This window comes from Schistocerca americana, chromosome 1, assembly GCF_021461395.2.
Source record: "Schistocerca americana isolate TAMUIC-IGC-003095 chromosome 1, iqSchAmer2.1, whole genome shotgun sequence".
In the NCBI taxonomy this organism is placed as follows: domain Eukaryota; kingdom Metazoa; phylum Arthropoda; class Insecta; order Orthoptera; family Acrididae; genus Schistocerca; species Schistocerca americana.
In genome coordinates, this window is record NC_060119.1 from 449,917,395 (window position 1) to 449,936,286 (window position 18,892).

Consider the following 18,892-nt stretch of genomic DNA (forward strand, 5'->3'; position numbering starts at 1 on the left):
TAGAATGCCAGTTTTGTTTCTCCTGATAACGATGTTCTCCTGAGTAGTCCCCACCTGGAGATCCTAATAGGGGACTATTTTACCTTTGGAATATTTTACCCAAGAGGATGCCATTGTCATTTAACCATACAGTGAAGCTGCATGCCCTCGGGAAAAATTATGACTGTAGTTTCCCCTTGCTTTCAGCCATTCGCAGTACCAGCACAGCAAGGCCGCTTTGGTTAATGTTACAGTGCCAGATCAGTTGCCCCTGCAACTGCTGAAGAGGCTGCTGCTCCTCTTCAGGAACCACACATTTGTCTGCTCTCTCAACAGATACCCCTCCGTTGTGGTTGCACGTACGGTACGGCTATCTGTATCACCGAGGCATGCGAGCCTCCCCATCAACGGCAAGATCCATGGTTCATGGGGGGCCTGTGTACTTTTAAATTTTTTTTACAACTCTGCTGTTTGTTAGTGTAATGTCTGTGTAAGCGCCTGTGCTTGCTCTGTTTTTGTATGTCTCAGGTTGTCCCAGGTGATTCGCCACTAGCAGTTCAAGTTCTTGAATGATATCTAAAACCTTCTGGGATCTTTGATGTGTGTGTCTGCTGAACCAGAGGGCATTTTTCACATTGATATAAGTGGCATTCAAATGAAACCTGGTCACTAGTGTAAAGTAACTCTAATGATTTTATTAATTCAAAAATGTAGTTTTACACGGTATACTCAGATATGGTCGCCAAAACTGTTGGCACATTTATCCCATTGTGACACTAGCTAGTCGATTCCATCCTTGAAGAGGCTACTAGGCTTCTGTCAGATCCAGGCTTGGACCCAGTCACACACTTCGTCATCCGTTGCGTATTGATGTCTGCAAAAAGCTTGTTTTAGAGGTCCAAACTTATGAAAATCACATGGTGAAAGGTCGAGACAGTATGTTGGAAGTTCCAGCATTTCCCACTGAAACTGCTGCAATGTTGTCTTCACGGCATTGGCCGTGTGTGGGTGGGCATTATCATGCAGTGGATAACGCCATTGGACAACATGCCTCGGCGTTTCAACTTGATGGCTTGTCTAAGGTTCTGTAAAGTGGCTTGATAACACTGGGTATTGATGGTGGTTCCCTATTCCAGGAACTCGACAAGCAGTGGGCCCTTGTGGTCAAAAAAGTAGGACATCAAGACCTTACCAGAAACGGTGTGCACGGCCTTTGATTTCTGTGGAGGTGGTGAAGTTGCACTGCTTGCTCTGACGCTTGCTTTCCGGTTAAAAATGGTGACACCATGTTTTGTCACCTGTGACAATGCGTGACAGAAAGCCATATTCATCTTCATGATAACATTGCAGATGATTCGAAGACAGTGCCCTTCGTGTATTGCACTATTCGGCAGTCTGTTAGTGGGGTACCGACTGCACGCAGATTTTTCGAAAGTTCAAGTGTTGATGTATTATGGCGTGGGCGGTGCCCACGCTAATATCCAGTAACCTATGTCCAAGACTAAAGCATTCACTTCCACAGCCATTACCGGTGTGATGACACGATGCTCCTGTCCAGGACGAGCATCATCTCCAGTGACTCGCGCCTCTCAAGGAATCGCTTGCGCCATTCCACAACAGTTGAAAGACTCGGACTGTACTCGCCGTACACAGCCTTCATCCGTCGATACATTTTGAGGCCTCCAACTCCCTCCACAGCCAAAAATCGAATAACTCGTTGTTGTTCTTGCTTACTTGCTTGCATGTTTGGTAGTGGACGAAAACTTGTGTGACCACCTTCTCTTCAGCGTGGAACCACACTGGCTGTGTGCAACATCAAACGGTGCACATGCATCAGTCTCTCTACCAATAGATGGTGCCACAACACTTGCAGTTACGTGGTGCCACCTTACATGTCAGGCAAAGGTAGACACGCTGACCAGGTTTCATTTGAATTAACCTCATATTGGATGTTAACAGTAAATTTTTACCGTTATTGTAGTAGTCACCTCCATGGCTTTTTCAGTATATGATTCTATGTGATGAGAGTATCGTGCATAAATATTTGAGAGAATCCATTCATTATTTTGGTATCGAAATGCAATAGAAGCCAAATGTTTATTACACATCTCTGAAGTTTTGTTGATCACTATACCTTTGTTTCTAAGTACAGTAACTGCTTTTGCATTTGATGATTCAAGAATGTAACTGATATCTGGGGAAAATGTGAGAGTTTATTTTTCAGATACACAACAGATCAGCTCCCATTTCTTTGACCCTTTTTCTGAGTTCAACCATTACAAAAGAACTTCTCAATGCATTAATCTGTAGAAGTAGAATTTTTCAAGCCATTATGGAAAGTATGTTTGAATGTAGCACAAACCTAAAAAAGCCGGGGTAGCCATTGCTGCATATGAGAAGGCTGGTCTTGCAATCGGCACAATAAATTTTTCATTTTAAGGTATCAGTCTGTCATTTTTCTCGCCAGGCAGTTAGATTTTGGTCCCAGGGGGCTGGTATTGTCTTTATATCAAATCCTGCATCTGGTTTCCAAGTTTTTTGGTGGGCATCGTAAATTTGCCCTTTGACTCACACCCGTTGATACCTCCACATATTTGACTTGCCTTTGATCTCTTCCAGGGGATTAGATGTTTTTGACCAGCAAGTAGAAGTGAAATGCAGAATTCCGGCAAAAATCACAAGTCTGTTGACATATTAAGCCTAGTGAACTTTGAAGTCCGATTTCCAGTATAGCATTCAGATTCTAAGTCCAGAGCACAGCCGAATCAGCATCAAACACCTGGATCCTGGCATAGTACTTCTGTATTGTGGATGAGAACTGGGTTGTACATGTATGGAGCGGCATTAAATAAGGCTCCATAGTTAATGGAGCTGCCCAACTGGGTTCCCTGTATATTTTGGGCGGCCAATGACTGAGTGTTATGGGTGGCTAGTCACTGTGTTTTGAAGTGCACCCATGCAGAGGTGGCCTGTGATGTTAGCAGTGGGCTGCACACGGAGAAGTGCAACCAACGATGCATTTCTCGATTGCACGTAAAGGAGCGCGCAGATACTCTGTGCGGGGATTTAATAGTGGTGGATACAACACTCCTTCCCCCTTGGGGAAGCGGAGAAGCGTCTGCTGCGAATGAACGCCACATCTTTGGGGGTCCTCAGCAGCGTTGGTGAATCGGGGCCAGGTGAATACAGATGAAAACGCCCTGGCCAGGGCCGAAGGTTGTATGATGTGGACCTCGGCAGCAGAGCTGGTGGAGCAGGAGCAGCCAGCGGCGTGTGTTCATCGTGTTGAGGAATTACTCATGGTTGGTGACTTTCTCCATCTGAATTTTGAAAGTGCGGACCATACTCTTGGCTTTTTGATTTGATTGTGAATGGAAGGCTGGCATTGGAATGTGGTGAATGCAACGCTGGGCATAGAAACCACAAAACTCCTCACTACAGAATTGTGGACAGTTGTCTGTTGTGACCACTTGCGGCAGACTTCAATCACAAAATTTTTTTGTAAAGCTGTGATGGTGTTGATGGTTGATGTGGCATTGCATTGGACAATATACAGAAATCGGGATAGTGCATCATCCACTATGAAGAACATGGCTTTAAACATTGGCCTGGCAAAATCAATGTGCACCCACTCCCAAGGGCGAGCACACAGTGGCCAAAAAGCAGATGAATGTCATGGGGCTGACTGTGGCAGGATAGACATGTTTGGGTGAGTAGTTCAGTATCCAGGTTAATGCCAGGCCAGTAAGTGAATGTGTGAGCCAGGAGTTTAGTTTGGGATACACCCCAGTGACCTTGGTGCAATAGTTGCAGGACGTGCCGACATAAAGAATAAGGAATGACTACCTGTGGGTGTCCCTCATCAGAAATGAGTAGATTACTCCATCCGTCAACATGAGCTGCGGACGGTCATTAAAAAAGTGATGGAATGCCTCGGCAGCCTTGGGAGGTTCGTCGTTCAGACCGTCCATGAAATATGTGACTCTAGACTTAGTTGCTACAGGTTGTATCTGCGACCTGGGAGATGATAATGGGAAAAGAATTTACGGTGGCTTCTGCTTCTTCATCGATGTGAAAAAACAAAATTTATTTTTTGTTGAACTCTGGATCAGATTCCCTAAAGAAGGTGTGAGAGGGCATCAACATTGGCATGCTCAGTCTTATTGTGGAAGTGAATCTCTTACTGGTAGTGTGCCAAAAATAAAGTCCAGTGCTGGAGGCAGTGAGCAGTCCTGTCTGGAATCTTCTCTGCTGACTTGAATAGAGAGATCAGCGGTTTGTGGTCTGTGATGAGGCAAAACTTTGTGCCATAAACAAAAACATGGAATTTCTTTAATGCAAAGATAATAGCCAGTGCTTCTTTTTCTAATTGAGAGTACCTGCATTGAGTGTCAATCAATGTTTTCAATGCAAAGGCCAAAGGGTGCTCAGAGTCATTCACCTCCCTGTTTGCTAGGGCTGCTCAATCACCTATATCAGATGCGTCCATTGCGATAACTATCTGCTTTGTTGGATAAAAATATGTGAGGCCTGGAGCCATCAACAGCTGGGATTTCAGCCTGAGGAAGTTGTGCTCACAAGTTAGTGTCCACTGGAAAGGCACCCCTTTTCTGCATAACTGGGACGAGGGAGCGGTTTCTGTTGCTGCTGTGCGTAAGAACTTGTGATACGATTTCTTCATCAGAAAGGAACGAAGTTGCTCAAGCATTGCTGGTCAGGGAAGTTTGATTATGGCTTCAACATGTTTATCCAGAGGACGAATGCCTGAGCTGGAAATGATGTGGCCGAGGTACTCAATCTCAGGCTGGAAAAAACAACTTTTCTTTTCTGCATTCTAGACCAGCCTCCCTTAAGATGCTGAATAAAGATTTCAGGTTGCGAAGGTGTACCTCCATGGTTCTCCCTGTTAACAATGATGCCATCTAAGTTGTTAATCCACTTTGAGAACCATTGAAAAATGGCAGGGGCACTTGCTATAACAAACACAAGGCATTTCAAATGATAAAGCTCGTGCAGCATGTTAAGTGTAAGAATCCGTTGAGATTCTGCATTAAGGGGAAGTTGGAGATCTGCATCTGCTAGGTCTATGTCAGAGAAGATGTTTCCACCTTTTAATTTTGACAGTAACTCTTCTGGTTTTGGAGTAGGATGTATTTCAATCTCTGATTGGGCATTGACAGTTACTTCAGAATTGTCACACAGGCGGATCTTCCCCAAAGGCTTTTGTGCCATGACAAACGAGGCACCCCATAGACAAGAAGGAATAGGTTTTAGAACTTAGTTGGAGTTAGGTGATCAAATTCTTCCTTTATTTGATCTCTGAGAGCTAAAGGAATGGTGTGGGCTCAAAAGTACAGAGGCCATGCATTGCGTTTCAGTGTGATGTGTGCCTCAAATCCTTTGTGGTGTCGATTTCTGGGGTGAACATTTGATGACGTTCCCTGCTTTATCTCTTCGTTTATTGTCCTCGGTGTCGACATACTGGCTGAAAAATGGGGTGTGGAAGTGCAGTATTGTCTACTTTCATTTCACTTTTCACAACCCCCCCCGTATAAGCATTTATATGGCCAGTGCACTATTATTTAACTTTTGATAAGCCTCATTAATAGGTTGCAGGCGAACATCCACATACAGCTACCATAGGTTACTATTGAACATCTACTAGCAGTACATACCTGATCACAAAGTTCACAGTTCTTGAATAGAAAGATACATATGGAGCAGACACTGGCATTGTTTTTAACACACGGCCTAATTGTGTAACACTTATTTCACAGTTAAATTTAAGCATTGTTGTTGTTCTAATCAGCACATGTTTCTCATCTGAAACTCAGCTGTGGACTGACTGTCTCGTGACCAAAAATCGGGCCCTTATATATGCTCACAGTAATAGGTACTGAAACTACACATTGTTCAAAGTTAAATTTACAGAAATTATAATTAAAACTTAACTCATTAAATTAACTGAATACATCGAAAACTTGGTTCTTCTTAACAGTTTCTTCTACTACAAGGGTGAAGCCAAATTATTTGTTTAAATCATGAAATTAACATATATATAGTTATGCAAACAACACTTTTGAAAAACTGTTTAAGGTCCCGAGTTCGAGCCTCGGTCCGGCATACAGTTTTAATCTGCCAGGAATTTTCATATCAGTGCACACTCTGCTGCAGAGTGAAAATCTCATTCTGGAAACTATTAATTACTTTGACTTTAATTAAGAGCTGGCTTTGCTAACCTGTTTTCAAATAGAGCCAAATAGATCCTTTAAGTATACAATTAGTTGTTCCTCCAAATGTTTATAATTATTATAGAATTTATATTTGTTTATAATTCAACAATAGAATTTAAGTTACGAAACAGTTACTGATTTCGCCCTTTCATGAAAGTATTAATTAGGAATAGTTGAAATAAATTAGAAAATAAATTACATACATAAAACTAAGCACAAAATTAGATCTGGTGTTATATTCTTTAAAACTGAGGGCCAATATTTCTCTTTCATGAAAATGTAAATTGTACTCATGTATGTTAATAGTAGTTAGTCAAAAATGAAAAAACAAATTTAATGAGACTAATGTCAAAACAAGAGGGGAGTTAAAAATATCCCATCTTGCTTTGTCACAATCAGGTCCTGGTGAAGTGTCTCGAGGTCCACGTATGGAGCATCTTCGGATACCAAATTCAGAGAATCATTTATTGAAAATCCAAATTTCTGGAAAGAGTAAAGTCCAAACAAGTTCTCAGCAGAATCAGTGTTAATGACTAAGAAGATAATGTGGTGGGTGACATTATGAATTGTCGTCAGCAGTTCGGCTTGACCACTTACTGGGATGATATGTTTATTATATGGCGTTAGACATCTCTTTGTTTCTTACAAGGGAGGAGCTCCAAGTTTCAAATAGGTATCAAAATTGAGAATGCTCATGGGAATGCTGGTGTCTACGTGTAATTGAACTGGCTTCTCTGCAATTTGCTCTTCTACGAAAAGTTTATTGGAGGTCTCTTTTTTTGGTGTGTAGTGGCTACCAGATTAACATCCATCTGTTGGGCAGGAAGCTGTCTTACCTGACAGGACTTACGTCATACAGAAACTAAATGGCCATTGGTAGAATAGTTTTGGCAATAGGCTGATCTGTCAGGACAGCCTTCACACTGATGTTTTTTGAAACAATCCTAACATGATGACAATCGTTTCGGTACCCAAGACCTATTTGATCGGCTCGAGCGGGGTGGGGGATATTGTTGATTAATGGTACGGTGTCTCGTCCGTACAGTTGCTACGTCCAAATTGCCTCTAGTGTGGCTATTGGCTGCTGGCTCGGATGTGTTTACATTAACGGCTACCATGTTGATTTATGACGTCCTTTGAAACTTTGTGCTCAGTCCAAAACTTTGTCTAACAACGGGTCTTTGAGTTGAAGTGTCTCGTGCTGGAAATCCCTGTTTGTAGTATCCCGAATGATCACTTTCCTGATCATATCTTCTACATATGACTCCTTACTTTTAGGGGTAACAAAATGACATTTTCGTCCTAACACTTGCGACTCTGCAGGCCATTCTCTATGAGTTTAGTTTGGCTGTTTCTTGCACTGTTAAAATGCTACCCAAGAGGAAATAACATGGATATGCTGCTGGTAATATTTAAGCTCTGAAGGCTTAGATAATGGGGCCAACTTGCACAGTAGCCAGTAAATCTCAGGTTTTGACCATGACAAAAACAAAGATTTCATGAGGCTGGAGTCAGTTACCTTGAATGTGTGGAAATGCTCCAGTAATCTTGATTCGTAGGCTTCCCAATGCTCTAAAGCCTCATCAAAGGAAGGAAAGTCTGGCACTTTCCGTGTTGCTTGCACCTGCAGTAAGCTTTGAAGAAGTGATTGGAAGGTATTCAGTAGCAGCTTTTGGTTTTCATCCTGCTGATGAATAAGTTACTTCCAATTTAGATGGTTACTGGCTCATCACCATTTTATTGTGTTATATCTAGGAATAACACAGTAAATATATCACCATTCTACAGTTTATTGACACAATACTGATAACAATAATTCTGTTACCAAGTGCCAAGTTGTAGATGAACACTTTATGGGAAATTATGTAAATTGATGGTGGTTATACTGATGTCCAGGAATTGCAAGTGATATGCAGAATTCCGGCGGAAGTCACAAGTCCATTGACATACTAAGCCTAGTGAATGTTGAAGTCCAAGTTACAGCGTAGCATTCTGGTTCTAAGTCCAGAACATGGCTGAATCAACATTGAATAGAGGTCCACTGCAGCGTAGTACTTCTGAGTTGTGGAGTAGAAACAAAGCATGATGAGAACTGGCTTGTAGATGTCGGGAGTGGTGTGAAATAAGGCTCCATAGTTAATGGAGCTGGCAGCTGGGGTCACTGTACTCGTATACTCTGGCCGGCCAATTGCTGAGTTTTATGGGTGGCTAAACACTGTGTTTTGAAGCGGGCATGCACAAAGGTGGCCTGTGGTGTCAGTAGTGGTTGGTGCACGAAGAAGTGAGCCAATGATGCATTTCTTGGCCCCACTTAATGGAGGATGCCGCTGCTCGGTGTGGAGATTTAATAGCCGTGGATCCCACAGTTCCCTTTGTTTTACTTACGTTGACGTTCATCTTATCACCCCTATCCAAGACACTATCCATTTCATTCAACTGCTCATCCAAGTCCTTTGCCATCTCCAACAGAATTACAGTATCATCATCAGACCGTAAAGTTTTTGTTTCCTCTCCCTGTACTTCAATTACTTTTTTAAAATGTCATGATTTCTTGATATTTGTTTTCTTTTATTTCTTGGGAACACAATTTGCTCTCCCCGAGGTCAGTTGCTACCAGTCATTCCGTTGTTCTCGACATACTTTTTGTTTGAATTTTGCAAACGTAACACGTTAAATTGATTTGATCAGTAATACTCAACCTGCCTTCTTTGGTAGTCGGATGACGGAATTTTTATTAGAGTCCTAGGGTATTTCACTACGTTAACTGAAGCTTTTGATATTTCTTCGCCAACTCTTAACCAGACTATAACCTTTCAACCTAACCTATGCCTCAGGCTATGCTACAGATCAATATTTCATAACAACTAAGATTTCACATTCACATTTGGTGGTTCGCCAACTCACAACCAAATGGTCACCTTTCAACCTAACTGTACCTCAGGCTACGGTCTACCACTGCAACTTCTGTTTAAAAAATAATGTAAATGAAAGAAAAGAAACATTGTCAGTATTCTGCTCTTTACCTTTTTTGCACATGGATTACGTCACAGGACATTGTATAAGGGGCGCTCAAAAATTAAAGAGGCGGAGGTACAATTACAGAAACCAGAACCTGTATGTTAGAAGTACTGACCCTGGCTGATGAGACACTTCTCCCACTGTGACACAAGCAGTGAACGGTTCTCTCATAAAATTCCTGGGGCTGCAATGTTAACCAGTTCCACACCTACATCTGGACGTCGTGATCCGAGGTGAATTGTTTGTTCCTTCAGAGCCTTTTTAAGGGGGCCAAAAATGGCGTAGTCACAGGGAAGGAGGTCTGGACTATATAGAGGGTGGCTGAGAACCTCCCATTTGAATTTCTGCAGGAGTGCCGCGACTGTGTTGGCTATATGAGGCTTTTCATTGCTATAAAGTAGAATGAACCCATGGGTGAGATTGCCTGTTTGTTTTGATTTGATCTCTTGGCGAAGGGTGGCCAAGGTTTATGAGTAATGGTGGATATTCACTCTTGTCTCGTGCTGCAGGAAGTGAATCAGCAGGGGGCCATCTTGGTCAAAGAAGAACATACCTTTCCTGCACTCGTGTGGATGGCCTTGGCTTTTTTAGGTGGTGGTGACTCTGGATGCTGCCACTGGAGTCTTTGTCGTTTTGATTCTGGTTTGAAGTGATGACACCGTGACTTATCTCCAGCCACCACTCGTGCCAGGAACGCATTCCCTTCCTGAGCATAGTGCAGCAGATGAGGAAGACAGTGGGCCATTCGACATGCTTCCTGTTGTGGTGCACCCATTGGGCACACACTTTGTGCATGTGCAGTTGTTCCTTCATGATGGTGTGAACACTTCCGATGCTCAGTCCGACCACAGCGGCTATGGTTTTCACTGTTCACTCAGCAGTCCTGAGTAATGAGTGCATCCACCTGCTGGATGATGTCATTGGTAATGCAGTGTGTTGCTCCAGACTGTGCATCATCGGCTAACGGCACCCGTCCTTCCCTGAAGCACTTGTGCCAGGCCTTGACCAATGCAAGGGATATGCAGTGTTTCCCGTACACTTGTGACATTCATCGATGAATGTCCGTTCCTCCTACCCCTTTCGCTGTGAGAAAACGAACAACACCTCTTTGCTCTTCTGTTGATGCCTTCATGTCACCATTTGCAATGTGACTGGCAGCATTGAACGATTGGTGCTTGCCGCTGCTAGCTCTTTATACTCATGTGACATGGACACGTGCCCTCTAGCAACGGGCTGTGAACTTCCACACTCTGGTCGGAACCACACCTCGTCACACATGCCATGATATTATCCTCCTGTCATCGGTTTGCACATTCCAGACTCCAGCTCGTTTCTTTTTGAACACCCCTTATAGTACAAAGCTGACATCTTGTATCTAGTTCCAGCTGACCCATTTTGCTGGCTGATATATCTTGCACAGCAGATAGAATAATATTGTCATGGTTGGGTCTACTAAGGACATTAATTATTCTGATAGAATGTCATCTACCTTAGGTGCTTTGTTTCATCTTACTAGGGAATGGTCCAGTCTGACAAGTCGAAACCTACCGTGAAATTTTTCGTGCAGGTAGAATACGCCGAAAGCAATGCACTTGCAAAAATTTAACTACTAAGGCTGACTGCATGTAGTTTTTTAAAAAAAATGTTGAAGTTAATATTTTTTTACGCACGAAGAACCACTTACAATAGTGGTTTGTATAGACCTCTCTGCCTAGTGCTCAAATCAGCGAATAAGCAGATGCAGCCGTAACAAGTTGGCATAATGCCACACAGCATTAAGTCCAAAGTGAACACATATTAATTTTTAACACTTCAGTCACACCAAAAATGCGTCAATTCATTACTTTTTTGAATAATTTGCAGTTCACATCAACAACTAAACTGTTCCAGATATAATTGTTACACAAGCAACTATCAGAGGAAAGAAAATCAAGACAGTGTCTGCTGTTACATTACAAATGACTTCCACCAGGCTGGACTTTAATTTTTTGACATTAAATATTTTTAACAATTCCTGTAGCACCATTCTTATGATGGTTTTTGAATAATGTATATTTTGCTAATATATTTTGCTAACAATGCAACAGTTCATTGTTTATTAGAAATGTTTATACCATGTTTGTTGTTGTTGTTACAAAAATGCAAAGGTCTATTGGGTGATGAAAACAAACATTTTCCTTACACCCAGGCATTCCCAATAAAAGAAAAGTTAATGCATTCAGGCACTTCACAGTAATTACTAGTTTTATTTAAACAGAACTGGATTGGAGTAAGAAATGGTTGTGTACCAGGCATCCTTTAACAAATTCATAAAATGTGGTGATGCAAACTGACAATGCAGGAATGACTGAGGTCTAAGAATATTGTTCTGCTGATAAATTTGAAATGACAGAAAACTATCAAAAATCTGAAAAATGCTTTACACTGTTGAAAAATTTTTTTATCGAGAGACTGAATTACACTCTTACTTCTGGGTGAATCTGAATTATATTAATAGCTTTTTGTGGTCTGTGAAATATGGAGTTATTTTCACAACCAGGCCAAGACTACAGCGAAGCAATGAATTATTCTCAGCAGATGGTAAGAAGTAGTTTTCATTTTCCAAACTTTTGCTGGTAAACAGTCCTCTGTTTTTAATTTTTGGTCCCAGTTTGTCTTGATGTTGGTGAAAACAGAGAGAAAGTTGCGGAAACAGTAATTACCGATAATTATCACTGGCATTGTTGTATACAAATGTGTCATAGCATTTATTGACTGCACAAGTGACTCTTTTCTTTTTTTGTTTAAAATGATAAATGTGTGGTTGAATGAGGCCTGACTGACTGGCTGTGTGTGCAGCTTTTAGGGGATAACAATAAGCTTCATGTCAGTGACGAGTTTCTCTATAGTATGTATTACCTATTAATGATATCTTCTCTAAAAATTTACTTGAAGTAAACTTCCTCATTTTGTGATTTCCATTTTCTGAATCTGTTTAACCAGGTCGAAGAAGCCTGGAAATCAGTAACATTCATCTCACTTGCAGTTCAGAGTGCCAAGTGTCATAGATCTTGGTAACAGTGCATTGACTCTCACGAGCAGTTCTAAATCATCCAAATTGTTTTTCTTTCATGCTTTTGCAAGTTCCGTTTTAGTGCATTTTTGAAAACAGCTTTGCAGACAACTAAAGTTGAAGTGTTTTCTCTTTCTTTTGTTTAACCAAAAAAGTTACAGCCCTTTTTGTGTCACTGAAGGCTATTATGAAACATGTTTTCTTTGGGCTCTGAAGGTGCTCTATTTTTGTTGTTGGCCTTTGTAATGCAACAATTATCATTCAAATCACAATTCATGGAATTGCCAGAGTTATTTCATGTGTCTTCTATGTTTCCATAGTTTCTGACTAAATGTTGATATCATTGGAATGAACGTCCAAGAAATTAACTAATAAATAACACACATGTAGGTCCTCTGAAGAAGTAGATGGCTACATTTGCATACCACATTATTGGTATTTTATCTTTGCAAAGTTGGAAATATTTATTGGATTCCACATTATTGTGAAACTCTTGAACCTGGACATAGACAGATGCTATTAGCAAGTGTATGCCATCAAATCACAAAGAAATTTAATTCAGTTTTATCTCTATTGTTAACACACAGTGAAATCACAAAGGTAACTGCTCATTATTATGGATATTAAATGGGTTGCAAATTTAAGTGAATAGTAACTGTGAACAATTATGTCAGAGAAAATATGAACAGAAACTTAAATCTGCTTTACAAGTTAAGATTGTGTCATGCCATATTATCTATTTACTTCTGTACCATCAGTCAAGGATATGTGCCCGATGTGTTGTGCATGCGCTGTCTGCTACAGCTACAGCATTAGTGTAAAAATTCTCCAACTTTTGATGAGTTAGGAATTTGGCCAATATCAACAGTTTTTTTTACCCTTTCTGACATGAATTTTTTCGGGAGATGAACAATTTTAATTATGGTTTAATGGTCTTAGTTGATTGTTTAAAATGATTTTCGAAGGAAGATTTACAGAAATATATTCATCCATTTTCAAAATAAACATTGCACATTCAGGTTCATTTTATTGACAAAAATAATTAATTTTGAAATATTCACTGTCGTAAACCATGCAAAAAACAATAATATAATTCAGTTATACAGTGGAATATAATTAACAAACAATCTCTGTCTATTCTGGCTGTCACAAGCAACAGCACACTGCTACATTCACCTGTTGATAATTTTATAGTGGTATTGGGCAGGGGCAGCCTTGCACATGATGAAAAGATTGAACAGCCACAAATGTGTACATAAGGTTTCCATTGTGGAAAAAAAGTTTCTGTTGCAACTAAGAGACAGTAAAAATTGTTGCCAGTGGATCTGAAAGGGTTAAAAAATACTTGCAGTGTGTCTCAGCAACAAGAATTTTGTTATTGGGTTTCTTTCAGTGTGTTCTTTCTATATAAAAGAATTCAAGGCAGGTTTCAAAATGTCGAATTGGACGATTCCCTTATTAGGTCTTTCAGTGCACTGCAAAATTTTTCTTACAGGTGTGCATTCCCTACATCATCTCCATTCACTCCCTCTCCTTTATATAATATTGTCTTCAAATTTGTCCTTTATGTAGTGATTCTGTGTGCTCCTTCCCTCTTTGAACCTCTTCTCCTTTGCTTAGAGCTGGCTTGCCATGTGAGCTCTTTTATGTTCATAAAAACGCTTCTTTTTCCAAAGTCTTACTTAATTTGCCTATAAATGGGATCTGTCTTATCCCTGAGTTTGGCATGCATCTACAGCTTTGCATTTCTGTGTTAGCCATTCCTGCTATTGACATGTTGTACTTGCTATCAGTCTAATTTTTTAATTGGATAGATAAATCTAATCACCAAGCGACTTCAGAACACACACATAAAAGAAGGATATAATTAGGCAAGTTTTTGGAGCCAGTGGCTCCTCCTTCAGGCAGAATAGTTAAAAGGGGAAGGAAGAAGGGTGAAGGAAGAGAATTGCAGAGGTTTAGGAAAAGGGGTAGATTCCAGAAAAGTCATCCAGAAATCTACTCCTTTTCCTAGACCTCTGCAGTCCTTTTCCTTCACCCCTCTTCATTTCCCTTTAACGCTTCTGCCTGAAGGAGGAGCCACTGGCTCCGAAAGCTCACCTTATTATAACCTTCGTTTATGTATGCCTTCTGCCGCCATGTGGTGAGTATATTTTTTATCTATTCAATTACATCATATTCTGAAAAATGGATTGTTTTCATTGTTGTATTTTTTTTAATGTGTGTTTTCCCTATGCCTGTTTCATTTACTCCTCTTTACTTTTCTGCATATGTATTATGTCACGCACCACAACATTAGTAGATTTTGATACGAAGCCAACATTTTGTGTCAGTCTGATGACAAAAAGAGAATTCTAGATTTTCTTCAAAAAGTATAATGTATAGGACATACATATAGTGCTTGGTTTTCAGAGTGGAGTACAGTAAATAATTGCAATACCTACAGGCAGTGATGAGAGAACACCAGATCACATAAGAATGTCAAACTGCTGACCTTGTCCAAATCTTAATCAAACATCTCATCGCTGTCTTTCTCTGAAATAAGTGTTGTGGCCAGTCCCAGTTATTTCCACCTTTTCAGACACAGTTGTATTTGTGGTTAAGACATTTGCAACTGTATCGGACACTGATATAATTGAACTCTCAGTTAATGGGTTTTGAGTTCAAAAGGTCACTTGGTTTGCAGGTTGGTTTATTATATTTGTCACAATAGTAACTGCTTTGCTGGGAAAACAACAAATAGCTATCAAGTGACAGCTATATACACGTCCATCATGCTGCCCTTATCTGTATGCCAGCAAAATGTCAGATTACCAGATGTATTCAACCGATGATTACAGAGACATTAGTGTACTTCGAAAGTGACTCTAGCAATACCCAGCAATGAGGTATGTAGCTATTTTGATCTAGTACTGTTGTTGGTTATTTGAAACTATCAGTTAATTACTTCCTAGCTAATGATAGTATTTTATGGTTGTATATTCGAACAAAAAATATTGATTCTGACTCTGAAAAAATTAATAGAGCGTCAGAGAATGCTCGTTAAAGATAAAAAGCACGGCCTGAAGAATTAATTATACTTATGTGTGATAGTCATAGCCAGTAATGTACATTATATGTACTGTGTATATGATGTGGTGGATAACATAAAAAGCTCCATGAAGCTCTTCAGAAAAGATGCTATTACATGTAGGACTTTTGCAATGACAGAAAACTCTAGTAAGACCCAAGAAGATCTACAGAGGATTAACACAGGAATAGACAGTTGGCGGTCAACATAAATATATTCATCACCATATCAAAAGCAAGTTATCATCATCTGCTGAACACAATCCTCTTCTGCTCTGCTACTGAACACAATCCTCATCTGCACTTCTGTGTATATTACAATCTTCATCTACTTGCATCCAAGTTTGTCTAGCCTGTTTCTTTATGCTGTCACTCCATCATCTGTTAGATCTCCCATTGCTTGTTTCTTATCATAAGGAGTTCAACACAGCATCTCCTTACTCCATCTCCCATTATTTTGTCTCTCTATGCCCAGCCTGTCTACATTTGTCACTATCACATTGTCCAACTTATACAGGAACTGACATACATTATATGGTCAGCCGTTCTTCTCCAACACACCATACAATAGAAGAGACTATTAGCATTCTTAATGAATGAATATCGCCTGATATATGTATACAGTTGTGGTTATGTTTGTAGTCATCCTGTATCACCTGGTGTGTGAAGTATTATGAAAACACAGAAATATTGACAATGAAAGCCACCCTCTCTGTGAAAACAATGTACACCTTTAATGTGTACTGCTTTAAGCGCCATGCAGTTTCAGCCAAACTGTTGGCTGCGATATGTGAGTAACACAATAGTTTTTTGGTTACATCCAAAATTGTAAGTTCCATCATTATATTAACATTCTGCATAAGAACCACATCTTCAAGAATTTTCATATACACTAAAACAACTGACGGCACAGTTTGTTGCAGGTTGTGGAGGTCCACAGAACTGCCAGTGGCAACCTAGGACACACCAACCCGTACTTACATGTCAAATCGCACAATCATTCAACTCAAAAGTGTTTTGTTCTACACACTGGCCACCTGAGGCCATCACATCAGTAATGCAAACAGTATTAAGCATGTTCTGAGCTGATAGATATGCCAGAAAAAGAAAAACAAGAAGAACTGCAAAGTTCAACATGAAGCTAAACAAACAAAATTGAGAAATGTCAAAGGGATCAGTAATCAAATAGGCAAGGTGTTTCACTGAAGAGTCTTCAAACCAGTTTTCCGAAGGGGCTGCAGAATTTTATAGATCCCATTAAGGATGAAGTAAAAAACCCTCTAACAGCAAATGTTTACTGGATACATTGTGAATCAGTTCTATATACAGGGCTATTACAAATGATTGAAGCGATTTCATAAATTCACTGTAGCTCCATTCATTGACATATGGTCACGACACACTACAGATACGTAGAAAAACTCATAAAGTTTTGTTCGGCGGAAGCCGCACTTCAGGTTTCTGCCGCCAGAGCGCTCGAGAGCGCAGTGAGACAAAATGGCGACGGGAGCCGAGAAAGCGTATGTCGTGCTTGAAATGCACTCACATCAGTCAGTCATAACAGTGCAATGACACTTCAGGACGAAGTTCAACAAAGATTCACCAACTGCTAACTCCATTCGGCGATGGTATGCGCAGTTTAAAGCTTCTGAATGCCTCTGTAAGGGGAAATCAACGGGTCGGCCTGCAGTGAGCGAAGAAACGGTTGAACGCATGCGGGCAAGTTTTACGCGTAACCCGCGGAAGTCGACGAATAAAGCAAGCAGGGAGCTAAACGTACCACAGCCGACGGTTTGGAAAATCTTACGGAAAAGGCTAAAGCAGAAGCCTTACCGTTTACAATTGCTACAAGCCCTGACACCCGATGACAAAGTCAAACGCTTTGAATTTTCGGCGCGGTTGCAACAGCTCATGGAAGAGTATGCGTTCAGTGCGAAACTTGTTTTCAGTGATGAAGCAACATTTTTTCTTAATGGTGAAGTGAACAGACACAATGTGCGAATCTGGGCGGTAGAGAATCCTCACGCATTCGTGCAGCAAATTCGCAATTCACCAAAAGTTAACGTGTTTTGTGCAATCTCACGGTTTAAAGTTTACGGCCCCTTTTTCTTCTGCGAAAAAAAAACGTTACAGGACATGTGTATCTGGACATGCTGGAAAATTGGCTCATGCCACAACTGGAGACTGACAGTGCCGACTTCATCTTTCAACAGGATGGTGCTCCACCACACTTCCATCATGATGTTCGGCATTTCTTAAACAGGAGATTGGAAAACCGATGGATCGGTCGTGGTGGAGATCGTGATCAGCAAATCATGTCATGGCCTCCACGCTCTCCCAACTTAACCCCATGCGATTTCTTTCTGTGGGATTATGTGAAAGATTCAGTGTTTAAACCTCCTCTACCAAGAAACGTGCCAGAACTGCAAGCTCGCATCAACGATGCTTTCGAACTCATTGATGGGGACATGCTGCGCCGAGTGTGGGAGGAACTTGATTATCGGCTTGATGTCTGCCGAATCACTAAAGGGGCACATATCGAAAATTTGTGAATGCCTAGAAAAACTTTTTGAGTTTTTGTATGTGTGTGCAATGCATTGTGAAAATATCTCAAATAATAAAGTTATTGTAGAGCTGTGAAATCGCTTCAATCATTTGTAATAACCCTGTACATTGGGAAAACTGGAAGGCCCACATAGCAAAACATAAGCATTCTGTTCATTTTGGGCAATATGATCGATCAACATTGCAGAATTAAACTGGGATTTTGAGTGGCCTATAGTTTCCTGAAGTCAGAAATTGAGAGACAGCCATTTGTGTGCTTGCACAAATTAAGATAGGCACTTGAAATACCAGTGCAGCTTAACAATCCCTACCGAGAGAACAGCTGCTTATTTCCAACCATCCTTTTACCATGTTCATTGTGCAATTGTATGTCAGTGGCTTCACTGACACTGTCGTGACCAACTAAATGGACAGCACATGCTGAACTGGTTTTGGTTTTCTGTATGTAAAAGCAGGAAAACAGGCCCCACAAGCTTGTCATTGATTTGCGGTGACTGCCAATTACCAGTAAGCCACCTGCCTCACAAATGGATTGCTGTCTTTCCTAACACCAACCACTAGTATTTTATGGCCAATAAAGTCTAAGAAATTTGATGGTTGTGGTCTTATGACATAGTTAGAAAAGAAATGTATTGAAGTACCCACTCCCCAGCTAAGCCATTCTATTCCTGAGAAGGACTGCTGCAACACAACAAAGTCTTCTGATGTTTTGGTATTTTAGCATTTTAAATACTTTATAAAATGACTTATGCTTTGGTATTTTAGCATTTTAAATACTTTATAAAATGACTTAGCAGAAGGATTTTAATCACAGTTGCTCTAACATACTCAAATCCTGTTATTTCTCTTATCTTTTCTTTGTATGTATCCAACTTTTCTTTGTATGTATCCAACAAGCATCTTTCCATTGTTCGATGAGCAGCCCTAAATTTTTGAACTGTTTTTGCATGTTTCGTTTCCGTAACCTAGTACTGGT

General features: G+C 40.5%; 1 protein-coding gene across 4 annotated transcripts in view; it reads left to right on the forward strand.

Moving 5' to 3' along the window:
• The window catches only part of LOC124603184 (nucleolar transcription factor 1-A-like), a 211,756-nt gene that overhangs the window by 19,718 nt on the left and 173,146 nt on the right, over window positions 1–18,892 (forward strand). Inside the window, exon 1 of one of the 4 annotated variants that reach the window (XM_047136377.1) lies at window positions 14,973–15,170. The exons of the other annotated variants lie outside the window; for them this stretch is intronic. Within the exon in view, the coding sequence (XP_046992333.1) occupies window positions 15,166–15,170 (5 nt within the window). The 5' untranslated portion in view covers window positions 14,973–15,165. Of the gene's footprint in view, window positions 1–14,972; window positions 15,171–18,892 lie in introns of those variants that run through there. 4 annotated transcript variants of the gene reach the window in all.